This window comes from Thamnophis sirtalis, unplaced genomic scaffold (assembly GCF_051295495.1).
Source record: "Thamnophis sirtalis isolate CommonGarterSnake01/CBP01778 unplaced genomic scaffold, rThaSir2_p1.2 scaffold_1, whole genome shotgun sequence".
In the NCBI taxonomy this organism is placed as follows: domain Eukaryota; kingdom Metazoa; phylum Chordata; class Lepidosauria; order Squamata; family Natricidae; genus Thamnophis; species Thamnophis sirtalis.
This window is the reverse complement of record NW_028261381.1, coordinates 137,689,483-137,716,728: the sequence shown is the minus strand read 5'-3', so window position 1 is coordinate 137,716,728 and position 27,246 is coordinate 137,689,483. Positions and strand designations below refer to the sequence as shown.

The window sequence follows — 27,246 nt, the reverse complement described above, 5'->3', positions numbered from 1 at the left end:
TATAATGCAGTACTGCACTCACTCCAGGAGTTTGATTCTGAGCAGTTCATCAGTTCATCAGCCTTTCATCCTTCCAAAGTCAGTAAAATGAGGACCCAGATTGTTGCAGGAAATATGTTGATTCTGTAAACCGCTTAGAGAGAACTGTAAAGAACTATGAAGCAGTATATAAGTCTAAGAGCTATTGCTAGTGCTATTGCTGTCAAATCAATGTTGACTTTTAGCAATCATAAATATAGTTCTTCTCCAAGACAATCTGTCCCCAGTATGGTCTTTGGGATTTTTCAGTGGTAGGTTTATTCTAAAATATGTATTGATTGTATTCTATAATATTTTTATTGTCTAATATAGTACATTAATGGAGTAAAATATCATAACATGAGTAGGGTAAAACATTTTAGTATTCTGTGATCCTATTCATTTTTCAATATATCATTGTATAAATACTTTGGGAAAGTTTACAATTTGGACTGTTGAGTTGTTGTTTTTTGGAATGTGATAAATTCTGTTTAATTGATTGAATACAATTAAAAGAAGCTATGTAGTAGAGACTTGAGTGCTAAAACAGCTATGTTTGTTTTAATACTTTAAAATTGTCATAAAATTACTTTTACAGAACATTGTAGCCAACATTCAACCTTCCAGTATTTCTCATTCCAGCATCTTCCATTCATCCCGGCTCTCCCATTTTATTAGCAATTTGATTTTCAAAAGAAATAAAGATGAAGAGGTGTCAATGCTAATATCACCAAGATTCTCCTTAGCTGCATGGACTACTTTAAGACTTCTACCCTCAATTTATGTTTCAGGAAGTTTTTTAAAAATGTGAAATTGAGGAAAACAAAGTCCTATGTGGCTTGGAAAGAAATAGTAATAAGGAAATCCTTTTTAAAAAAAAAAGAGAAGAAAAACTTTTTTTCTCAAGGAATGCATTTTCTCACAAATTGCCTTGGGAAGATTTACATCTTAAGAAACTGACACTTTTATGGTCTACTTAGAAATCAGCTTATGGTCATTGTAACATTTTAAAGTGTGTAATAGTTTATTTAATGTTGAAATCAACACAGAAAAGACTTTGAAGAAAAGCAGAGTGCCTTCTTATGCAGAGCAGTTCTGATAAGTCAACACACTAACAGTAGCAACAGGGCATTAAAATAATCCTCGAGGAAACCAAGAATAATCATTTCAAGCTATGATTATGAAGACATTCATTTTAACACTTTCCATTTGTTTTATAGAATGTAGGATCATCAAATGTCAATGGCAAATATGGGAAAAGGGTAGTTGCATATAATCGTGTTTTCAGATAATGAATTGTGAACAGAGCAATAGAAATATGCCGTTCAGTTATTCACCCTCTTCCTTGGACCACTTACATCACCAAAGCAACATCTAAAACATATATTTTGAGGAGGGATGTTTTCCTATTTCCTCAAACTATTTTGTTTGAGCCATAAGGAAAGCTCTTAACTCTGTCTAGCTACCTGACCCTAACTACATTAAGCCTTGTGATAAGGCTATTTACATTGCAATGGTTTTTCCACGGTTTTTCTTTATACCATCTGAATGTAATATTAGGAATATTTTATTCAGGCTTTTGGAAATTTTAAAGAGATCAGCCTTCCATCTTCCATGTTATTAAACATCTACTATGTATGAAGCTATTAAAAGTTTAATACATGGTTTTAAAATGGATTGGTGTTATATTGATGATATTCAGCATTTTTCTTTTTTAGGTATCTTGAAAGCCTCACTCTGGTTTTGGCTTTTAAAAGAACTACATGTGTGGGATAACAGACTAAATGTAATCCTGGGGAAGACAAATTTGGGGAAATATAAGCAGAAAGGACTGGTTTTCCTTAAAGGCCAAGTTTATAAGCATAGTCACAAAATGGCAGATAGCATATGTTTTAACATAAATAAATTCACAAGTAAATAGTATTCCCATTGCCTATCCCTCCTCTGCTTGAAGATTTTGTTGTTTCACTGGCCACCCAATAGCAGGAGCTAGGTTCAATATTTTGCAGTCCTCAGCATCAAACGGATAATTTCCTTATCCCTGTATTTCATGACCTCCTAATAACAGTCAATAGTTCAGGAAACAGAGTAAGGGCAGGGCTGAAAGAAGCTGCCCCCAGTCTTGTGTTGGGAAAGGCATGCAATGAGCTTGCTTCAAAACTATCTTTCCACTGACAGCAAAAGGGTTGTTGTGACATCTAGTGGTTATGGAAAAATGCTGCTGCTTTTTGTTTCTAGTATCTAAACTGACTCCAAAATGCTGATTATGAATATGAGACATGGTAAAGTCCCAAATTCTTCACTATTTGTCCAAAGATTTTGACAATTCTACCACTGCCCCTGTCTTCTCTGTCCCAGAGATCACTAACTAAATAAAGGGTAAAAAAAAAATGCTTCTTCTAAGTTGGGCTCAAATTCTACACATATCGGTATCCTTTCCTTAGTAATAATGCAGAGGTGACTTTTTACTGTCTTCTTCTGGCAGATTTTTCTTAAATTTATCGAGGCTGAAGGTATTTTGCTGTCAAGATCACTCCAAGGTCAACCAGGTTCTGCAGCCTAGCTGGGTTTGGTTGAACAAAATATACCTACATTATTTTAAAACTTGAGAAAGGGGAGCAAGAATTTAACTGTTGTCAGGAGAGGAGAATTAGTAGTGGTACATTCAAGAATAGATGAACATCTTGTATAGGATCATGTTCTCCCTTACAGTGCCACTGATTCTGATAACTACATATTGCTTCCAATATCAGAGGCCATTATATTCTTGCAATTTTGAAACCAGGGTAAGATCCAAACCTTCCCCAAAGTTACAGGCCACTTGCTCTTCTATGTGTCACCGACAAAACTTTAGAAAGGCTTGTGTTACAGAACAGCCCTAGCAGTAGAATCTATCATCCAAATAGAACAAGCTGGATTGCAGTGATCAAATCTTTGCACTAACTTCTTATCTGGAGAATGGATTCCGAAGGAAAATAAAGAACTGTCTCTATTTTTCTTGACCTCTTGGTGACCTACGATATAATCTGGAAAGAAGGACTTCTCCAACTAATCAAGGTTATACCTTGTCACAACACCATTGCCTTGATTGGCAACATTTTGTGTAACAGGCTATTTCAAGTTTTGTACCAGACTCCGTAACAGCTTTGTTCCCTATGCCATCTGTCTGGTAAACTCGCAAGATTCATCTTTCACCCATGTACATGTATACATCTGAACTAGACTGTGTTGTTTCTCTGTGTCATATAATATATGTGTGTATATGCATACTTTTGTATTTATTTATTTACCATATTTATTTTTTCATGTTTATGTAGTGTAAATTGGAGGTGGTGACCCTTTGAGAGCTGTATGCAATGAAATTTTGTTTTAATGTATGTCGATTAGTGTATATTCAAAATGCCAATAAAGTTAAACTCTAATTCAATAAAAGAAGGTATTGTAAGATGAACAATAGGCTATCACAAGGATCAGTGTTATCCCCTTCTTTTTGTAACTTTACATCTATGACCTACCTGAAATGTTTCTCATAAATGTATTTATGCCAGTGATATGACTCTCACAGTCTAAAGAACCAACTTCAGTGATGCAGAGGGCATCCTTTCTCAAGATCTCCAGATGCTGGATGACTACTTCAAAAAAAATGGCTCCTCCAACTAACCCTGACAAAAACAGAAGTAGCCATATTTCACTGCATCAATATGTATGCAAAGTACCAGCCTTCAGTGAAGTTCCGGAACCATATTTTTCAATTAATAACTCTACAAAGTACTCAGGGATAACAGATCACTAACCTTCTGACAGCACCCAGAAAAAACAGCTGCAAAATGGACAGCCCACAACTGTTTACTGAACAGATTGGCTGAAGCATCCTGGGGTGCTGATGCTAACACCCCACGGCTTGGCTTTGGTCTATTCCACAGCTGAATATTAAGTTGCCATGTGGTTTAACAGCACCCATGCCCAAATGGTCCATGTGCAACTTAACCAGTGGGAATCTGAAACATAAGAAATATGAACACAGGAAAGCTCGCCACAGTAAAAGAGGAAATGGAGCAACTATATATTGCCACCTAGAATAGCCCCTTCGTCAGATAGGCAGCAAATGAATTTAACAAATAAATAAATATTGACATCTTGGCATTGGTGTGTTGAAATACATTGAAAGTACATAATTTCAGTCAGAAAGTCACTCAGCATTTGAAAAACAAAGAAGAAACAGAGCTGTTTTCTTAATTAGTGGGGAGGGGGGATATAGTAAGGGCAGCATTTGGCACAATGCAATCAATGATTGATTAATATCAATTAGAGTTTGTGAATAGCCCTTTAATATGACAAGTATCTTTCTCTTTATTATTGTTTATTTCTTTAATTTTAAATCCAGCTACCCAAGAGACCTTACTTACTGGAATCTGGTTATTTCCTCTTTAACTCTGTTCTGTGGCAAAATGAAGGCATTTCTGTTTGTCATTCAGTTAATCTACAACAGACAAAACTACGGAACTACACTTTGGAATAGCAAATATTTACCTCACCTTAATGTTGTAACTTGTTTCCTTTTTCAGGCTTCAGAAAGGTAAAAAAGAGACTATCCTGCAGGTAAGATAGAAGCATCTGCATTTAATTTAAAATTATAATGAAAAATATTGTCCGTTGCAAAGTGGAATTGATTTATATATTGTTATCAGGGTTTTTAAAAAGTTTATTCAAAGTGTTCTTCTTTTAAAATATGATCTAATCAGACTGGAAAGACTAAGTCAATTTGCCTAGAATCTCTTTCTTTCTGGTCAACAGTTTTCATTATTAGATTACATAAAATTGTCTTTCCATCAGCTCCATGTTTAATGGGGATTCTGTCAATAAATGTTTACATCTTTAGTAAGACCTTTTAAATATGAAATAATGCAGAAGCATCTTTAGTAATTTCATTATTGTGTTGTGTTGTTTCAGTGTAAAAAAGAACACTAAATGAATTTGGGAAGATCTCTAATCTTAGTTTACCTTAATGTGAAAGTAATAAATTAACATGAGATAATCCCATTGATGCTACCTTTAGAAAAGATATCGGGATAAATGAGTTGGATGGGGTTGTATTACATCCTCCAAATGCCAAAACATCCTTTCTTTTTTAATTACAATATTAACTTGTGTCATCAATTTATGTTTACTCTGTTCACCAGAAAGAAGTAACTGACGTGCAAAATGAAAACTAACTTTTTGTTGGTCTTCTTTGGACTGATTGCTGAAATGTACATATCGAATGGAATAGCAGAAAATTCAGGAGTGGAGGTATCACGTACCTTAGTGTTAAATCTCTTCCCTTTCAATGATTCCAATAAACAATATTCACGTGATACTACTCAAAAGTCATCTAGCGAAAGCCCCTCATCATTAGTCTCTTTGCACAATTTCACAGAAAAAATTAACAATTTTGGATTCAATCTCTACCGGAAAATTGCACTGCAGCATGACAACAATATCTTCTTCTCCCCGCTATCACTGTCTTTTGCTCTAGCAATATTCATGTTGGCTTCAGAAGGGGAAACCCACCACCAAATAAGTCAATCTTTACATTTGCCGTTTATGAAAGAAAAAGAAGAACAGTTTCTGACTTTGTTCCAACAACTAAGGCTTAACATCACCCAAAATGAAGAGTTCACTCTTTCGCAGAATAGCTTCTCTTTCATCCAGGAAGAATTTCAGATCAAGGATGCTTTCCATAACTTGTCCAAGAAATACTTTGACATGGAATTTTTGTCAGTTGATTTCCGCAACTCTACTCTTGCCAAAAAAATTGTCAATGAGCACATTAAAAAGTACACAAGAGGGGTGATCCCTACATTGTTTCACACTTTTGATGAGCATGCTAAAATCATTCTACTGAATTACATACTATTTCAAGGTAACTGATTTTTTTTCCATTAATTCTTTCATGGTTTTTAAAGAGGAGAACTCAGGGCACCAGCCACAGTAGCTTTATCAGAGTGTGTCTCTGTAAAAAAATGTGGGGAACCTGTCCTTAACGTGGTCTCCTAAAATGTGTCAACAGACGGGTCCATTCTCAAAGCTATTATTCCTTTTCCTATATGTTTTGTTTATGGGTGGAAACGTCAATTGATTCACATCAATTATCCTTCTCATGTGACATACTTCGCTGATATTTCCACGCAGTAATGCCTATTATCATTTCTGGTCTGCATTTCTTATTTTAAACTTGCAGTGCAAATGTTGCCAGTGCTATTTAGGTGGGAGATATTATGAAAATTACTTACCTTCAGGAATGTATAGTGCTATTTCATGTCAAATTTAAGACAATTCACTGCCTTCATGACAGGTGAAAAATCCAAGATATAGTGGTACAGGTAGTGGTACCCATTATGGTTGCATGTTATGACAGCCGACCACTACCCTCTGCTCTCTTTGACGCAGTCATTGAATGACTATGTGTAGGTCCTTAAGTAGAGCATGGGTGCCTCAGGGATGAGGGGAGGCCCTAGGAGGCCTACAAGAGGCCTAAGTCTGCCTATCCCAGGTCTCCTAAGCCATCACCCACTCTCTGAAACATCCCATGATCTGCTTCCCATTCTTTGGGATCCTCACTTTGTTGCTGGGCGATGTAACATGAATCTGGATGTGGCCACCATTTTCTGAGCAACCACAATTCAATGCAGCCACTCAGAAAATGGCAGCCACTTCCAGGATCACACTATGTGACCCAGCAATAAAGTGGCTTTCTACCTTTCATTTAAAGGTAATTGAGGAAGAATATATGGGGCCTAGTGGGTTGGGTAGCAGACCCAAGGCCTGCAGAGACCCAGTGGGGTCAACGGAGTATGATAGGTGAGGGGAAATAGGCAGGTGGATAGTGCACGTTCCTAAAGGTGAATGACAGAGGGGGTGCAATAGTGATAGCAAGAGCACTTAGATGTAGACTAACCACTCCATAGTGCTTTTCGGCACTCTCTGTCAGCAGAATATTGCCCCAAACAATCTGGGTCCTCTTTTTACCAACCTCAGAAGGATGGAAGGCTGACTCAACCTTGAACCCCATCAGGATCGAACTGCAGATTGTGGGCAGAGTTAGCCTGCAAAACTGCATTCTAACCACGGTGCAGTATAGAGGGTCTTATCATAACTTTGAATGGCCACTGATTATAAGTTGAGGACTACCTTTATGATATCTGAATTCCTCATGGTTTTGTAGAAACCTGGAAAAACTGAAATTACCAAAGCCCCTGAATGTCCCCATGAAATATTCAGAACTCTATTTTTTTAATTGGACCAGAATATCAAGTCATCATTTCAAGGGGAAGTTGATTGATCAATTATTTGATTGATTGATACAATTTTTATGCAATCCATTTCACCTAAATGACTCTTCAAAGGTTTTTTGAGTTTGATCCTGCACACATAAAAGACCCCCCCCCCAAGATTTAATAAACAATTATTGTATAAATCAGGATCGTGAAATTACATTTTCTACAGTTCTACGATAATAAAACAGAGCACAATATTCCCTGCCTGGTGACTCCTAATTGTTTAAGATATTGATTGCTAGAACCTCCAGAGCCAGCATGGCTCCTGGTTTCTGTGACCTGAGATCCAGCACAAATAGAAGACATCAGATAGGGAAGGAGTGATCTGGAAAAATGGATATTCACATATTGCTGCATAAATCATTTAGCACATGAGCAGGTTTCTTATCCTTTTGTCTGAACCCAGAGCAAAAGGAAAATTCCAGTTAATATTTTTTAATTAAAAAATTGTATTTAAGAGAAATTCAAATGGCACCTTCTCTCACCCTTGTGTATTAAGAGACCTATAGTAGGGATGAAGAATATTATATGTGAAAGTGAAATGAGATTATGCCTCCTTATGCCTTTTCTGATCTTTTTGAATGCAATGGTAAGTCCAGAAGGAGTTCTATGTACAGAGTTCTGTATATGCTTTGCACTGAATGTAGGGAGGCTATCAAGTGAATTATCTTCCCCAAAATCATATTCATTGAAATATTCAATGAATATGATTTTGAAGCAAGGCCAGGCCTCATAGAGATGTGCAGATACAAGAAGAGATACCTCTTCTTGCAATTTCCATGGGTTTGGGGGGTGGTGTCAATTGAATGTTGCCTTACATGGTCTGTATATTATTGAATTTCTATTTTTTAATGAATATCATGAATTTAATTTCTCTATCAGTTTCATAGCCAAAAAAGTGGGGAGAGGAGTGAATGGGACCGAAAGATATTTCCAGCATAGGCTGTTGCCTGTCAAATATTTGAAAAGAGCACCATGGCAACTAAAAAGCCTATTGCAATTAAATATTGCTAATTTCACTTCTGTATTTTTAGCTCTTGCTCTGATTCTTTTCTAATTGCAAAGTTGCAATAAAATGTGTTGCTGAGAGATGAGGGAGGATGAGGACATCTGCTATCTTGAACATTAAGGGGTGATTTAATTCCTAGAGGATTCGGTGAGTTTTAAGCAATTGGAAAACATGCAGGATGGCACCCATTGTAGTGGGAGGTTACAAGGAGGTAACTAAACATTTCTTGGTGGATGGGGGGTAGGGAGAATTGGCACAATCACATTGAACAATAAGGCAATAGCTTTTAAGAGACTAAAATGGATTACGATGGAGCCTCTGGTTTAGAGGTGGTATTCAGCAGGTTCTGACCAGTTCTGGAGAACCGGTATTTTGAATAGTTTGGAGAACCAGTAAATACCACCTCTGACTGGCCTCACCCCCATCTATTCTCTGCGTCCCAAGTCCCAGCTGATCGGGAAGGAATGGGGATTTTGCAGTAACCTTCCCCTGGAGTGGGGTGGGAATGGAGATTTTACAGTATCCTTCCCCTGTCACGCCCATCAAGCCATGCCAACCAAGCCATGCCATGCCCACCAAGCCACGCCTACAGAACTGGTAGTAAAAAAAATTGAATCCCACCACTACTTTGGTTCTGTCTCCATAGCTATTCAAAGAAGTATTGTTGATCCCACAAAGTTGTGCTGGGAATGATAGTGGAATGAGAGACCTTTGAATCCCCAATAGGGAAGGAAAACTGGTCAGTAGCATAGAATGTGGTGCCACTGACTTCTCATTTGAGGCCATGTTCTGCCTTGGCATTGCAAGCAAAGTAGGTGGTGCAAGAACTAAGAAATGGTTAGAGCAGAATAATATTTAGATATGAATGAATGAATTTTGGATTAAATGTACTGAGTAAGATTATTCTCAAGTGGTGGGAAGTCCAGATTTAAGTCTCCATTTGATCATGGAGCTCACTGACTCTACAGTATTAATCTGTGACAGTGAAGCAGAACTTCACACTGATGCATGGAGCCAGTCAGTATGAAAAAGTAAGAGAGTAGCATTTATCGGCTTTTCAAAATGAAATGGGGCTGGATTGAACTGGTGATTCATATAATTAATCATTACTTCTCTAACAAGAGACTTGGTTAGTGTGCAGCTCCTATTTATGAAAAGGAATCTCATTTGAAACGGTCATTAGCCCCTGTAATTGGATCAGAACCAGAGATTCAAACATAGGAGTGGAATATAGATTTAAAGTTTCAGTCATACTATGGAAGAATAGAAATTCATCTTTAAATTGAAGTAAATCAGGCTGATTTGTACCTGGATTACTGTTGAATTTTCCCTCAATAATTCTGGATTATATCACAATATAAAATAACATATTGCATTTCTTTATATTCTCAGGCAAATGGCTACATCCATTTTCTGCTAAATTTACAGAGCTGGAAACTTTCTATATAGACAATTACAGGACTGTTCAAGTGCCAATGATGTTCAAAACTGACAAGATTGCTTCCACATTTGATAAGACCTTGCAGTGTTATGTGATAAAGCTGCCATACAAAGGAAGTGTGCAGATGCTGATTGTTATGCCTGTAAAGGAAGCTGATTATATGTTTGTTGAAGACCATCTAACCAATGAGCTTGTGGAATCTTGGCTTCAGACCATGAAGATCAGGTACAAGTCATAACAATCATGTCACATTTTTTTATTCCTAAATCCTGGATACAAAATCCTGTAGTACAAATTAAAATGGCCAAACAGAAAAATGTCAATAGAAATAACAAGAAGAGGAAGAAAAGGGAGTAACTGGAAATAGGCCATTGAAATTTGCCAAAGACAGCCTTTCGAGCTTTACAATATATTGCTTCATCAAAAAGAAAGAAAAGCCATTGAGTTCCCTATTACCAAGTCTACTGAGAAAAAAGAATTGGTTTTTACTTATTTAAAAAGGTCTATAACTTCTGTAAGATCTTCTGCATCATTTTTGTGAAAGCCTTCCAGATGTCTGAAATTTTCAGATAGTTTTCTCTTTCACAGGTTATACTTATCCAATTAATTCAAGTAAGACTTGTCACATGCATTGCCTTTGGTGCTCAAAATTTCATAGCATCCAGAAAGAAGGGAACAATATGCAAATGTTCTGCTGCCTGCTATTTATCTTTACAATTTTTTGTGCATGCAAAAGCCAGTGTATGCACATTTACCTTCAACTTGCATTTGTATTTGTTTACATTACAGGGAAATGGATATTTACTTTCCAAGCTTCAAACTAGATCAGACATATCACATGGATCAGCTGCTTCAGGATTTGGGAATTAAGGATCTTTTCTCTTATAAAGCAGACCTAAGCCATCTCACAAATCATAAATTTGCAAAAATATCACAGGTAAAAAAATAATGTGTTAATACTGCAGTTTACTATATTCTTCAACTAAACATATTTAACAAATAACATGAAAACCCATTCGTTTACTGGAGACCCACTTGCTAAACACTTTGTTTCTCAATTTCATCATGCTAGCTACTTTAGCTGGAGGCAAAAGAAGAAAGAAACAGGATCTTATAGTTCAGTGACTCCTCGAATCTTTTGGGCACCAGGAACCGGTTCTGTGGAGAGGGGGTTTTCTGTGGACTGGTGGGGGTATGGTTTCATGTTTTGCCTGATCACGCAGATGGGGATGCAGGCCCAATTCTCCTCTCCCCTTGTGACTTGCACGAGCAGCAGGTTGGTGTGCATTGTGTCAGTGGTGGGTTTCAAAAATTTTTAGAACCTCTTCTGTAGATGTGGCCTGCTGTAAAATGTGGTGAAACTCACTTAACAACGCTCTTGCTTAGCAACCAAAATGTTGGCTCAGAAACTCTGGCATTTGAAGCATGCAAGTCTTAAAGCTGTCAAGCTACAAGACCCTTGCACCCCTAACCCTTTAGAAAAAAAACCCCAGTGGTGTTCAAACTTGACAGTTTTAAGACTTGTGGACTTCAACTCCCAGAATTCCTCCTCCAGTCATGTTGGCTCAGGAACTCAGGCATTGAAGTGTGCAAGTTTTAAAGCTGTCAAGTTACAAGACCCTTGCACCCCTAACCCTTTAGAAAAAAACCCGAGGGATCTTCAACTTGACAGCTTTAAGACTTTACGGTTTAGATAGGACTCTTAGAGGCAGGCGGGGTGATTAGTGAGCCAGCCAATCAGTGAGCGGTGGGCGGGGCAAGTGTGATGCGGACGGGCGAGGGGAGGGAGCTGGAACCGGTTCTAAACAGCACGGTAGATTTGTGGAACCTCTTCTATAGAAGAGGCTAGAACTGGCAGGAACCCACCCCCGACTTGTGCCAATGTGTGCATGCACACGAACACAGAAATCAACTTATGCAAACTGAGCTACACTCTTGTGTGCCAGCCCACTGCTCATGCAGCCCAGTTCTCCTCTCTACACACACACCCCACAGCCAGGCTACCAACCGCAGAGATTGGGGGCTCCTGTTCTAGGGGAAACCTGCTTCCTGCTAATAACTTCCTTGATTGTGTTCATAAACTACCCTAGTAACTTTTGGGACTCAATCAGGTCCAGAAGTCCGGGGAGATTTGATCTTTTTGACTACCCCTTTTAATTTCCCTTTTCCTAATCTCCCTTCTACAGAATGTTTGTTTTGTGAAGTTCAATGCTGGCGTATCCCCAGTATGTTCTTATTGAAACAAAGTGTTTGTAGCTGTGGATTCAGGATGCTGCTTCCATATACGTGTGGGGGGGGGGGATGCATGAGCAGTTTTGAGTAAGTTAAGTGGAAATCTGTACTGAAGAGGCAGACCGGTTGATATTGTAGGAAGTTAAAACCCACCCTTCTCCTACAAAAGTGAAACATCCTGGGAAATATTGAAAAGGCAGAATATTACATTTCCCTGAATAAGAAATGGACAGGCATGTTTTTAGGCAGGAAACAGACTCACTCTTAATAGCCCTCACCTTTGTCAATGGGCCATTAAAAGGCCTGAGCCAGTCTATTCTACATAATAAAGATATCCCCCTTCAGCTCCAGGGTGATGGGATTAAAGCATGATAGTATTAGCCCTTTTCCCATCTCATCACAGGGCACCTGGGAAGAAGCAATGCTCAACCAAACTTGGACTCAAAGCACAGCCTACAGAGTTGTCCCTGCATGGCCCCATGGGAATCTGACAACCAATCAGAATACAAGCTTAAGATCAAAGCCCAGTGAGGGCATAAATCCAAGGACTTTCAGCATATCTGCCTTTTTTCTTCCTTACCCAATATCTGGAAGCATGTGATCCCCCTTTTCTGTTCAGGAGCTCAAGCCATGTGGTCCTGTCCACCATTAAACCATCTTTCTAAGCAGCCTCCATGTTTCCCAGTATCTTTTTCCCTACTTGGAACTGAACCCAGAAGGACATTTCTTCCAACAATTGGAAATGTAAGCATCTTGCTAAAAATCTCCCTACATTTTCACTCTTTTTAGATTCTTCAAAGAGCAAGCATTGAAGTGAATGAGAAAGGAACAGAAGCTGCAGCTGTCACTGGATCAGAAATCATGGCATACGCTTTGCCTAATACTATACGGATAAATCGGCCATTCATTTTTATGATATATGAAGAAATTGCCAAGATTGTATTGTTTCTGGGCAGAGTTACTAACCCTACAGAACAGTGAATTAAACAAAAGCTAGTAATTTCTTTTTGATGCACTCTATTTTAGTGACATACCCCCTCCCACTACCACAAGTCAAACTACATGTTATACTAAGAACACATTTTAAATATGATCTTGAACTAACTTCTTAATTTTCAGGAGAAAAATATAGGTATGTGGAAAACAGGTAAACATTTTCCTTCTTAAAATATTTTCACCAAAAAATCCCTCCTCAAAACAATATATAAATATAGCAAGCAGTATCTTTCAGGAAAATTGAATTAGAATAAAAATTTAATGGAAGAAATTACATCCACACAATCCTGTTTCCCAAAGCACTCAGCACTAAAATAACAAAAAGGAGCATGATCAAAGAGGAAACTCCCACATCCATTATTTAGGACAGGAGTCCCCAACCTTTTTGAACCTCAGGGACCACTAAATTCATAATTTAAATCCCGTGCACCACTAATATGATCTGCCTAATGATTAGGTGGCCATGGCTAAGTGGTCACAGCCAACTCAATGTCACTCACGTCAAGGGGTGCCTCGCCGGCCTCTACATACCCTTCCCCTGTCAACCACTCCTCGTCTCCCCGCCTGGGCTCCTTGGGCCCCAACAGGAAGCTGTTGTTGCAGCTAAGCAGCCACCATGAGAAAGAGTTGGCAAAACAGCTCATTTCAAATTGGATCAGATCAAGGAGGAGGCTTAGCAGAAGCACCTCACTGAAGACTACGATCATAGGCTTTCCATGCAGAAGAAAGACCTGTGGGAGTGCAAGGCCAGGTACCGGTGCCTGGAGGCTCAGTGGGCTGAGAAGGTCATCCAGTTCCAGGCCATAATGCAGTCCCAGTGGAACAAGCCCCTCCAGCTCTTCGCCACCAGTGGCTCTTCCCTCCAGCCTTTGCCCAAAGCCCTGCACCAGGAGGCTGAAGCAGACCCCAAGTCGGAATTTCTGCCCCTCTCCGATCCACACAAAAAGATACCAAGAGGGGAGATTCTCTGCAGCAACACAAACGTTGCTCATACCGACCCAGGGCCTGTAGTTTGAAGATCCCTGATTTAGTGCAATATAAAAAATGCAAATATTTTTTCTGCAGACCACCAAACTTTTCTCATGGACCATCAGTGGTCCATGGACCACCAGTTGGTGACCGCTGGTTTAGGAAATATCTTCATTCAGACAAAACAATTATTAATCCAAGATATACAGTATAAAAAGCAGGGACCTGATTTTGGAATGAGTAGGAGGACAAAAAAATATCATTTGTTCAGATGTTATGGTCATGAGGTCTGTTAGGAATATAATCTAACGGTTGGGTTGGCAATATATAAATCATATAGCAAGGCTGTTAAATCACACTGCAAAATGTGATAGGTTGCTGTTTTTCCTCAATCGGCCATAAGAGGGAGCCAGAATGATTGTTAGCTCTCTGTTAGATGCTAGGCTGATTTCATCTGAGTGTTTTGGAAGCTGGCTGTTAAAAAGTGCAGTGAGCTATTTAAGTTTTGCAACTGCTAGCAAACTTTGAGTACCAGACTGTTTGTATGATTAGGGACCATGTTATTTGGATTATCCCTTAACTGAAAGACATTGATGACTGACTGTCTTATCTGTGTATAACTTGGACTGTTTGATGGACTCTGATACCTCTATTTCCACGAAAGTAAAAGTCTATTTAAACTGCAGTGCCTCTGTATGTTGGTTTGTGTATTCTCCAACAACACTCTCACAACACTTCTCTGAATGCATTCACTCTCCCAACATTTTAAATATAGCTTCCAATTACTGCACTTTTCTTTTTTTAAAAAAAGTGTATCATACATTATTGCTGTTAAAAAGTAGTTGGGTCCTCTTCTCAACATAAAGAAATTACAAATGTTTTCTGCAAGCTGATCTGAATTGAGACCATAGCATAATACTAAAAGTTAATGCTGCTATGAAAAATATTTTTTAGAATGGGAGAATAGCTACCAATGGTATCATGTTCCATTCTGGAGCTTATTCAGTCTGGCAGAAGAATTGCTGAAAGCAATCAATCAAAGCTATTTCAAGTCCTTCATGAGTTTATCCTGATCAACTTGGTCTTGCTTGAAGTGTGCAGATCCACAATAAGAATTTGCACTTGTTACAAGGGAGATGCTCTAAATAGTAGCAGAAGGGAAGGGAAATTATATGTACCAGGTAGCACAGAAATGAAAGGTGGCCGATGTGGGGAAGCAAATCAGATTGTGGAAACTACAGAGGTATCTCATACTGTAGAACCAAGGCAAGATCTTTGCCTGCATTTATTTGTATGGACTTGTCATTGCCTTGGAAAGGAACATCCCAGAGGCACAGTGTGGCTTTCAGCCAGACTGGAATAGAGCAGGAATGGTATTTGATATGAGGTGTGCCCAGAAATGCATTCATCAGAACATGCCTCTTTACTATCTTCCTTGATCTGACAAAGGCACTAAACACTGCAAAAAGGGAGTCTCTCTGAATCTACCTGAGACGTTATGGATGTCCAAGGAAATTTGTGAGGTTGATTCAGCTACTCTGCAACAGCTGCATTTATCATTTCCAATGGAGTTAAACATTTATTCAATCTTTTCTTCACTTGCATGTTATCACATTTTGTATATCAGGTACCAATTGGATGGCACCCTCTTTGACCTTCACCACTTGAATGCACAAAGTGCTTCTATATAGTCACTCAAGAAACTTCCTTTGCTAATGACTGTGCATTCCTGATACATAAAGTCAGAGATTTGCAATTGATGCTGAACAATTTCTCAGATACTGATATACTCTGATTATCAGCTGTTAGATAAGCAGCCTGATTATCAGTCTGAAGACTGAATTACTTTAGCAGGCATTGCTAAATTATTTGTACCTGTACCTGTACCTGTCACATGTGTTCTCTTAGCAAATCTTCGAACCTACACAATAAGTACCCCCTAGCATTTGTGCATCCAGAGGCCTCCTACGGCCCATTGCAGATCAAAATGGAGTCTCCAGGGGCTGGATTCGACCCTCTAAGGCTCTGTTTGGCCCTCTGTGGGCCTCCCCTGCCCCATTGCAGGCCGAAATGGAAGCTCCAGGGATCAGATCTAGCCTTTCAAGGCTCTGTTCGGCCCTCTACAAGCCTCCCCTGGCCGGTTGCAGGCTGAAATGGAGCCTCCATGGACTGGATCCATCCCCCAGAAGCTCCATTTCGGCTTGCAATGGAGCCTCGGAGGTCCAGATCTTCCTCCCAGAGGCTGCATTTTGACCTGCAAGGGGCTGGGGGAGGGCCACGGTGGGCTGAATGAAGCCACAGAGCACCAGATCCTCCCCCTCCATTTCAGCGAGCAACCCGAGGAGACTGCTTGCTAGAACTTCACAAGATAAGTGACCCAGACTGGCAGGTTGTGGGAGAACCAATTGTGGGGAGCATTAGGTATTTCTATGGGTTGGGGAAGTCTTGGATGGTCTTAGGCAGGTGGCCTGTTCCATCAGTAGGCCTCCCCATGGCCTACAACAATGGGTTTCCAGTGCCACCATTGTGCTAGACTCTAAACCTCCAAACTGGGATTACACAACCATTTCTATGTCCATGGAAGCACCAGTGCTTCTTCTTTGAACCCAAAGGACCATTATACAGACTTGATCGGAGAATGTATAATTATGGAGCACTCAACAAAGGGCAATACCCACAAAATACTGGAAAGTTTCACTTTTGGGAAACAGTGTATGAATTGCATCATAAGAGAAGGCTGTATTGGATGTTAGTTAAAAAGTACTGAAACTGGGTGAAATCTGCGACAGTGTCTATAGAAGGGATGATTAAAAAAAAACCTCACAGAGGAATTTAGTTGCTACATTTGCATTGCTGAATGCTTTCCACCTGATACTGTGAACATAAGTTTCTTAAGAATACAACCCCCCCCCCCACCACTTATTCTAAGGCAAGCCATTGGTTCATGCAGCTGAATATCATTTAAATATGGCAACAGTTCTCTACAGCTTCAGACAGATATCATTTGTAAACTCATCTGGAAAGACCAGGTATTGAAACTAAGATCTTCAACACAGAAAACATGCTCTACTTACTGAGCCTTTCCAGCTACTGATGTTACTTTAGTGTTTAAGTGAACAGCTTATTCTTCAAGGGGTTGGTTTGCTACTATAGGGGCAGAGAAATTTTGCTATGTTGCACGTATATTAGACTTACATATTAATCACTAGTGTAGTGGATACGGAATATTTATGTCTCCGTTTTTTAATTTAAAAATAAATAAATTAAAAGCTGCAAATTAAATCTTTCCCACCCAAAACATTCCAGTATTTTAATGGCCTAAGTTTTATTGTGCATAAAGCATTCATTATTTCACATTGTAAAAAGTAACCACACATTTATTCATTCACAAATTAGATTATCTTTATCATACACCAACATATTTAAAAAAACAGATAGTCTGATATCAATATAGTTTTGCTGATTGCATTTGTGAAGTAGAGAAGCTGACAATAGCTTCATACAGTCTCTCTCAAGTATTGGCATAAATTGAATGTTTTAAATAGAACTGCATTTTGCAGGCAAATTTTGATAGGAATGTTAGCATGAATACAAACAGAATGATGTTGATATAGCTAAAAGCATGATGGCTTGAATTAACTACTAATTAAAAACTAGATTAATCATCTCTAAAATGTTGGATAAAGAGAAACTACAATAGGATATACTGGTAAATTAAAACAAAGTATTTGTACAATAAAATTGCAATGTGAAATTTAAGAAATCATTCATATGCTATTTGGAGGTATCTGTTTCTTATTAAAAAGTGAAAAGAAATCCTCTTGACATTTTATACACCAGATAAGCAATATTATCTAAAATTATAGCAGAAGTTTATTTTAAAGGACTACACTTCTCCACATTTCTCTGTTCATGCTTCCAGATTCCACACTGAAGCTTCTTAAAAGCTTTTTTGTAAGAGAAAGTGTCACTTGTTCTGTTAATTCTTATACGCAGAGCAATTTCACACATATGGCCCTATTTCCATAGCAAAGGCAAATTAGGAGTCCATAAGCTTGTAAATAGCTATATTTTAAAGTAGAGGGCACTTTCATTCCAAACTGAATAACCTGAACTAGTAGAAGGCATAATTGAGAGGGGGGGAAGTAGGGAAACCCTGTCTCTTTAGCTGCAGCAGATTTAAAGCACATTGCTAAAGTAACGTTGAATTAAGCACTTCACTTACAACATTGGCATTCTGCACATATTACATTATTTCTATGAAGATATTTTACAACATAGGAATTTATTTAACTGACAGAAGATGTTAACATTATGGTATCAAATCAATCCCTCCTTCCTGGTCCTTAAATTCAAGGTTGTACTCTAGCTTTGTTCAATCCTGACTTCAGCCACATTGCCTCCGGTGGTCTTTGGTGTGCATGCTTTTTTTCACCAGCTCTAGGAGTTTGATTTTCTGTTTTTCCTTGAGGGGAAACAAAAACACTCTTATCACACAGAGCAGATTAAATTAACAGTGTTCAGAACTGCTAACTTCTTGCAGTCATCATTTACAGCTCCAAAACTGTTGTGATCTAAAACACATGTATTCTAAGTAAAAACGAATCAATATTATTTCTTCTAAATACAATAAGATGCTTTTTAAAAAGAACAGTTTTGATTCAAGGCGCACTCATTTTCCTATCCAAGAGCCAAGGTGGCGCAGTGGTTAAATGCAGCACTGCAGGCTACTGCTAGATCAGCAGGTCAGCAGTTCAAATCTCACCGGCTCAGGGTTGACTCAGCCTTCCATCCTTCCGAGGTGGGTAAAATGAGGACCCAGATTGTTGGGGGCAATATGCTGACTCTCTGTAAACCGCTTAGAGAGGCCTGAAAGGCCTATGAAGCGGTATATAAGTCTACTGCTATTGCTATCCATTGTGCCATCCAACTTCATTGGCTTCCTTTCCACCCATCCCCCCCACATCCTGTGGATTTTCTTTATGTGGAAATTGTCCATCCATCAGCATGCAATCAAAAAAATCAGCATATAGACCTCAGAATAGACGTTATCTTAAACTGTTGGTTTGGAAAACATACATAAGTACATATTAAAAGATTTTTCTTATAGAATATGGACTAAATCAGACTCATTTGTTTTAATAGTGAAAACTAGGTGAAGTCATCCGTAAGCATGTGGGTATCAGTACACTGATAATAGGTGGTTTTACAACTGTCCTGGGCCTTCCATGAGATGCTACTGAGGTGCATCCTCAGTGCTTGGATACTGTGCGTTTGGATGTGCGTTTGGTAGGGAAGAATCACCTTCAAGCTTAAAAGACTGACTCGCTGTGGATTTGGCACTTGCCTTCTCCCCGCTGAATTTCCATTGTTAAATTTGGATAGGGCATCATTCACCTATGCAAAGTTGGTCTGTAATCTGAGGAATCTCTTAGACTTGTGGTACTTGCCTAAAAACCAGATGACAGCCATGGCGAAGAGATCTTCATACAATTATAGCTTGTACTCATTTCTGGATCAGAAGACATTTCATGGTCAATCATACCTTAGTTACTTACTGATTGAACTACCACAGCATGCTGTACAGGAGCTGTCCTTAAAAAGCATTCAGAAGTTTCAGATGGTCCAGAAAGCAACACCATATGCAATATTTTATTATAGAATCCTTATGCAATATTGCTGCCACATGAATTACAGTGACTTCCACCTACAATTCAAGGTGCTAATTGTTACCTTTAAAATTCTATACAGCATGGAATCAAGTTACTTGCACAACTGCTTCTCTCTTTTGGTTTCTGTCATCCCACCAAATCCAACTGTGTAGGTAGGTATTATATCCCACTGAAGCAATGTCTTTCGATGGGCCCTAGGAACATGCCTTCTCTGTCATGCTGCCTGTCTTGTGGAACAGCCTGCATTCCGTGCATACGAATGGCACTAAGCTTAGTGGTCTTGCAGAAGGCTGTGAAGATCAGCTTTTTGACAATGACTGGGACTAGAAGATCAATGGACTTCTGGCATGAGTTGAGTTTTATATATTAAAAATGATATATTCAGGGCCCTGTACTTACTCTGTATTTAATGGATTTGTAAATCTTGGATGATAATTTTATTTTTGTACACTCCCCTGAGTTCCTTTGACAGATGGAAAGCCTTATACATTTGTTAAATATACAAATAAATGTGAACAACAAAGGAATCTGCTTCCAATAGAAGAGAATGAATATATATACCCTATTTCCCTGAAAATAAGACGTCCCCGGTTAATAAGCCCAATTGGACTTTTGAGCACATGTGCTAAAAGAAGCTCTCCCCCAAAAAGAAGCCCTCCCCCAAAATAGTGCAACACAGCAGCAGCCATGAGGTAACCACACACACCGTCACCTGTACCTCCAAAATAATAAGACCTCCCTGAAAATAAGGCCAAGCACTTATTTCAGAGGTCAAAAGAAAATAAGACCTTGTCTTGTTTTCAGGAAAACACGGTGTGTGTATATGTATATAACCCCCCACCACCACACACACACACAGGTGAATGTTCCTCTCACACATATGTGCTAGTCAATCCCAACTCTAGGGGATGGTGCTCATCTCTATTTAAAAGCTGAAGAGTCAGAGCTGTCCGAAGATGTCTCTATGGTCATGTGGTCGGCATATGATATATATATATAGGGACATGGTAGCTCAGTGACTAAGACGCTGAGCCTGTCGATATATATCTGGGTTGATTGATGAAGTTGTTGGTTTTCTCTTTTGAGTAGTGTGTAAATATGGATTATTTCTATATATTTATTGGTGGTTGATTTGTCTGAACACCAAGCTTCCAGGAATTCCCTAGCCTTTTTATATTTAGTTTTATTAGAGCAAGCTACTAAATAGGGAACAAATCTCACATTAACTTGCATCAATGATGTTACCTAGTTGAGCAATGAAATATCTACAGGCAAATGTTGTAAGCCGCCAAGAGTTGTTGAATATGAGATGGGCGACAAATAAATTTAATAATGTTTAACAAATAAACAAACAAGCTCAGAGAGCCACAAGGACTCCACAAGGATTTCACATTGGAATCTGTTTCTAATATGATATCTGTCCTTGAAGGACAATTTTGATTTATTTTCCACTGCCTGCAAAGGGAACACTGAAAATCCTTGTGGATTGTGACTCAATGGAGCCTATAATCAACTAGAAAATTACTCAGCAGAGTTACAGGAGCTTAAAAAACAATCACTGGCAAACTCTCTCTGGTTCAGCTCTTCCCATCTCTTCCCTTTTTTGCCCTTTTGGGCACTCGACACTCTTGTCATCTACCCCTGCCACCACCAATGCCAACAGCTGACTTTGCCATCTTCCTCCTCCCAGTACTAGCCCAGGATCCTGGCACTAGGTGAGGGATGTGCCCAGGGAGATGATTAGCAAGTGTGGTAAGCTGGCGATGCCTCATCTGCCAAAGGGAAATTGCTGGGTCCAACCAGAGAATAAGTATCTGGACAGAGCTGGTAGAGGAAACAGGGTGGCAGTGTGAAAAGGAGAAAATAGAGGGATGGACCAGTGGGGGCCAGCAGTTGCCACAGCCACGCATGCCCTTCCTCCTGCTGGAGTGGCAGCTTTCAAATCATCCAGCTGACTTTCATGCACAACATGTGACTAGAATCCATAACCTGATTTCTAGCCTGGTTCCTTAACTCCTAGACCAAATTGGCTCTCTTTTCTCCTACCATTGCTTAACAGTAAAAAATATTATATTGAAAGACAACTATCTTAAACATAAATAATATTGCCAAAGCAATCATACCTGCCTGTCATTGTAATTTGCATACCTTAGTTTAATGATTAATAATGTGATTAAGTGTCCTATGTTCTTGTTAAAGATATTTATTTCTGAATATTAATGTTTAATTAAAGGAGTTATTTAGAACATTAGTAGATATTTTAGCAGTATATGCCCATGTGGTAAAGTATTACTTATCCCAATCCATGTTAAAATTACTCATTTTAAGAATACCAACACTTGACTAGCTGTATATTTAAATACTTTGTGAAGGAGTGTAAGAATATAAGTTATTATGTTGAAAGAAAATGTCTAAAGCTCTTCACAATGAGCAGACATACAAAAGATAATAAAACCAAAGGCAGCACCACAGTAGCAGAACATACTTTTTTTTTGTAATTCTCCATGTTTGTGATTCATGTTTGCTGTCTATTTGAGTATGACTCATTGAACATAGTCTATTTGCTAGCAATGAAAATGAATATGCTCTGTTTTGAAAACTCACTAATACAGGTCTCCTGTGGGTAAAACCACTTTCTAGATGAATTCCCATGAATAGCAATGCACTACCAATGAAAGTTACAGGCCTATTGTAAACTGAAAATTGATTCAGGTATCTGGGAATTCCCATAGCTTTCAGCTGAACACCACTGAAATATAAGCTGGGATGCAATCATACATCTTTCTAGTTTTCAAAACAATGGTACAGGCAGTCCTCAACTTACAACAGTCGATTAGTGACCATTCAAAGTTACAATGGCACTGAAATATATGACCGATGACCATTTTTCACAGTTATGACCTTTGCAGCATCCCACCAATCATGTGATCAAAAGCCAGATGCTTGGCAACTGCTTCATATTTATGACCTTGGCTGTGTCCCAAGGTTGTGTGCTCACCTTTTGCGACCTTCTGACAAGCAAAGTCAATCAGGAAACCAGATTCACTTTAACAACCAGGTTACTAACTTATCAACTGCAGTGATGCACTGAACAACTGTGGCAAGAAAAGTCGTAAAATGGGGCAACACTCACTTAACAAATGTCTCACTTAACAACAGAAATGTTCAGCTCAATTGTAGTCACAAGCCAAGGACTACCTGTATTCACAGTGCTCTTCCATGTGCAAACAGCTGCACCTCCACTAGACTTCAGAAACAGGGCTCAGATGTTTGCGATCAAAGCCCTATTTCTGCAGCCCAACAGAGGAGCTGAGGTCCACTCAGCAGGCAGCAATTTCGGCCAGCCCCCAGAGACAAGAGGGAGATCTCTGGCAGGTGGGAGCAGCTTGCAAACTTCTCTGCTGGCTTCCTCACTGACTTTTTGAGAAAGTTAGCAGAGGTGAGTGCAAATGGGATCACGAGACATTTGGAAATTAGTCATTAAATGTAAACAGGTTGCCAAATGTCACAAATGCAGTCATGAGATCACAGGGGAAGCAGCACAAGGTTTTATAGCAATAGCACTTAGACTTATATACCCTTTCAGAGTGCTTTATAGCCCTCTCTATGCGGTTTACAGCATCAGCATATTGCCCCCAACAATCTGGATCCTCAAAAGGATAGAAGATTGAGTCAACCTTCAGCCAGTGATGATTAAACCCTGGCAGTCAACAGAATTAGACTACAATACAGCATTCTAACCACTAAGCCACCTTTCTTATGATGGTCAGAAGCGTTTTATGGGCCATAAAGTACTTTTTCTGAGGCAACTGCAATTTCAAACAGTTGTTAGATACCAGTTGTAAATTGAGGATTACCTATAATATCAAAAAATACATGGTGCTGATGAATCAAATTGCAAAATAACAGTGCCTATAGTAAATAATGTTTCTTTTATTTATCAGTACATTAATACATATGAATTTGTACCTCTGTAGACCATCATTTGAATCCATGGCTCAGTTTATGATTATTCCAGAATGATGATCAGTACAAGTACAAAGTCATGTGTGATTCACAGAGAAATAATGAATACTAATTCCACACTTCTCTTACCCACATCTAACAACATACAGTGATAGCTCGACTGCAGCTGTTTGTGATAACAATGATTATATTAGTCATCATACTAACCAGAACTACCATAAGAATTCTAGTTCTTTATACAGTATATTTGGGCCAGGAATATTGTTTTTGAGATGAAATAACTTATCAAGATATGCATAGCCTCTCAAATATTATATCAGAAGACAATAACAATAACTTAACTCATGGGCAGTCTAGTCTTATTGATAAATTAGAATAAATCTGTAACCACAACTTCCCTGTTTTTGCTAAAATAGTGGTTAAAACAATCATAAATAGTTATGTCAACATAGCTAAGGAACCGATGACATAAACAGCATTCATTTTTATCCTAAGTAGGAGAAACAACTTAAATGTGTGAACACAAAAAAATCAGTTATTTATTGTAATCTTTAATTCTGCACTAATTTATTGATCACTTACAAGCTAACCTTCCGTGAATGGCTCTCTTTATTCCCATTGCTTTTTTGATCAACTGTGTTATTTGTGTTACGAGAAGAAGATGGTAAGGTGGAAGTAGAGTTAAAAGCAGCAGTGCCACTGACATTGGTGGGACGAGTTCGGAAGGAATCATCTGAAAGAAAATATATAAAATTTCAGAAAGTCAGGTTATAATTAAACTAATTTGTTTCAGAGCTACAAATTTTGTTAGTTGTGTGAACTGATTATCAACAGGCCTGCTGGCTTATATAATTTCTTGCATTTGGGGCAAAACTAAGAGCATTAGACTCTAAAAATGAAATGAAGCTACTAAAAGAATTCTAATAAAATATTATTTTATTTGAGGGAGATGAGCAGTTAAGAAGTATGAAATATAAATAAACAAACAAACAAACGAATGAATGAAAAGTAACACAGATTTCTTACCAGTAAATGAGAACATAGAATTCTTTGCTACTCCTGACACAGAAGTATAGCCTAAAGAAGAACTTTTGCTGAAGGAATAAAAAATGTATAATGGGAATGTTATGTTTATTTGTTGTTATTATAGCTTTTTTAGAATAATTTTTCATTTCAGAGATTTTAAGACAATTCAGAACGTTAAACAACATGGTAAAATGATAAGGAATAAAGTTAAAGAGGGAACAAACCTCAAGTTCACAATATAAATCAGAAATATAAGCAACTGGTGAGAAAGAAAATGTGCAACCCTCCACCAATAAGTCCCAGCATTGCCTGAGAATTATTCAGGCATTTACTGACAATGGTAGATATTGCAATGCCTTACATGATTAACACAGTAAGACCATTGAGCTGTGTGGAAAAACACATGTTTCAAGCATCCTGGCCCCTAAAATTTAGAATGCTTTAAATAATAGGCAACTTGTTAAAGTGTGCCTTAACTTACAGAAGACTTTCCTTGTGTGCACTCTTTCAGCTCAGTCACAATCTAATTATACAGTAATAGTCACTTATCATCACAATTACACTTGGAATTTTGGTTATAAGTCATGGTCATAACCTTTTTGCTTAACAATTACAATCCTGGCTCTCCCAGTTATAATAATAAATGACTGCATGGATTGTTGAGCGGACGGAATGAAATAGCTGCCTGCCAAAAGTGGGCAGGGAGCTCCCCGCTGTGCCTGGCCTATGTTTCTCCAGCTCAGTGCAGGAGTTCCCCTCCTTCAATCCAAGCTTTATTTCTGCAGTATTCTGCAACCCAGCAAATGAATGAATGGGGGCAGCAATAGCTTACAACCTTTCCTACCAGTTTCCCCATTGATTTTTTCTGGGAAGGCCAGTAGAGAAAGTTAGAAATAGTGATCACTTATCGCAGGAGTTCCTCTCCCCTTCCTGCATGAAAGGCAACCACTGAGCTGGGCTGGAGAAAGGAAGCTTAGTTCTTCAGGATCCATACATCTTTCTCTGGCCCAGCAAGGTGATTCTCCTTCCATCTGTGTGCAGGAAGGAACTGCTGCTCTGGGCTGGAGTAAGGAAAACTGAAACATCAAGATCTGAACTTCCTTTTCAGGCCTTTCACAGGAATTCCCCTCCCCTCCACGTGCCAGCTTTTCTGCCTTCAGATACATGTTTGCTAGCTTTTAAAAAATATAAATGCAATTAGCCCATTCTGTTTTTTTATCCACATAATTATTAAAGTATGGCACATCACTCAAAGAATAAATTTTCTTTTCAGTCCTTCCTTTGCCAAAAGAACCGCACATTTGAACTGGCAAATAAAATGTTAGGTTTCCATAATGAGCAGCTACAGTGATTATACACTACAGTCATGAACCTAACATTAAATAAAACAAAATATTATATACCTGGGGCATTTGTCAATGTTGCCATATTTTGACTGCAGTGCTTGACTACTGAAAGATTGGCTTCGAACCAATTTAGACTTTTTTACTTCTTTGCCTAAAATATACATATACATATAATTAATATAGCTCTTTCTTAGCAAATATATAACTGCAAGTGCAATCCATAATCTGCAAATAAGTAATGCTAATAGACATGAATAGGTTGTTTTTTTTAAAAAAAACCATGGTTATGTGCCAAAAAACATTTTCCTCACTGAACATAAAGGTTGAGTTATTAATTTTATGGAATTCTGTCAAAACATGTGATTTAATTTCACTGAATACAAGTTAACTATTCAGGAAATGATTATCAGAATTTGAAGTCCCGTTATTTACATTATTACACTGTGCTATCTTTATCATCTTGAGTTTCTGGAAAAAGGTGGAAAATACAGTATATACATTTCCATTACACAATTCCCCCTTTCATGGTAAATAAACTTAAGAACAACACAAAGAATTAAAATAGCATTGAACTGAGATCAGAACTACCTGGGGAATCACCCCCCCCCCAAAAAAAATGGTTTGAAATCAGTAGATTTCTAAATAGTAAAATTACCCACATGCGAACACACACACACACACACGCACACATCACTCTTTTTAGAGGCAAACAGTAATATATAGAGTGCAGAAAAAGAGTTCAAATCAGAAGGGGAAAAATGAAAGTATGAGGCAAGAAAAACCTATTATCTAGTTCACACTAATATCCATACCTTTCATTAATTTCCTATCTTTGCAAATCATCCTTACTTCCACCATTTTCTTATGCTGCCTTTTGTTCTTTAAACTTTTCAATTCTTTCAATTCTTTCAATTCTTTCAATTCTTTCTTTTTGAGGATCGTGTGATCTTGGTCTGAGGGGTAATGAGATCATACCCCTGTCGTGGTCAGACCATTGCCTACTGAGGCTTGACTTCCGGAGGCCAAACCCCCACCGTAGGGAGGAGGAACCGACCAGGTGGTTCCGCCCCAGGCGACTTATGGACCCTTTGAGGTTCCAGACGGAGCTTGGGGTTATTCCTGATACCCTCGCCCACAGTTCGGCGGAGACTCTGGCTGCCGCCTGGTACTCGGCGGCGTCGGAGTCTCTCGACCGGATTGCGCCACTACGGCCCCTCCGGGTCAGTGGATCCCGGAGAGTTCCCTGGTTTACCGA

At 38.7% G+C, this 27,246-nt stretch overlaps 2 protein-coding genes across 4 annotated transcripts in view; one reads left to right on the top strand and one right to left on the bottom strand.

Moving 5' to 3' along the window:
• The first annotated feature begins 4,538 nt into the window (after positions 1-4,538).
• On the top strand, positions 4,539-13,016 carry SERPINA10 (serpin family A member 10). Its single transcript, XM_087725906.1, has 5 exons — positions 4,539-4,617; positions 5,199-5,920; positions 9,736-10,009; positions 10,574-10,721; positions 12,806-13,016. Exons 2-5 carry the CDS (start codon positions 5,221-5,223, stop codon positions 12,995-12,997), a joined length of 1,314 nt encoding a protein of 437 aa, XP_087582032.1. The 5' UTR covers positions 4,539-4,617; positions 5,199-5,220; the 3' UTR covers positions 12,998-13,016.
• Positions 13,017-17,295: 4,279 nt separating this feature from the next.
• The window catches only part of PPP4R4 (protein phosphatase 4 regulatory subunit 4), a 61,834-nt gene continuing 51,883 nt past the window's right edge, over positions 17,296-27,246 (bottom strand). For 2 of the 3 annotated variants that reach the window (XM_014070432.2, XM_014070433.2), the window contains 4 exons: positions 26,049-26,142; positions 24,646-24,713; positions 24,202-24,352; positions 17,296-18,446 (listed from right to left, as the gene is read on the bottom strand). In XM_014070432.2, the coding sequence (XP_013925907.1) occupies positions 18,422-18,446; positions 24,202-24,352; positions 24,646-24,713; positions 26,049-26,142 (338 nt within the window). In that variant the 3' untranslated portion in view covers positions 17,296-18,421. The remainder of the gene's footprint in view (positions 18,447-24,201; positions 24,353-24,645; positions 24,714-26,048; positions 26,143-27,246) is intronic. The other variant, XM_087725859.1, reaches the window with a different exon arrangement.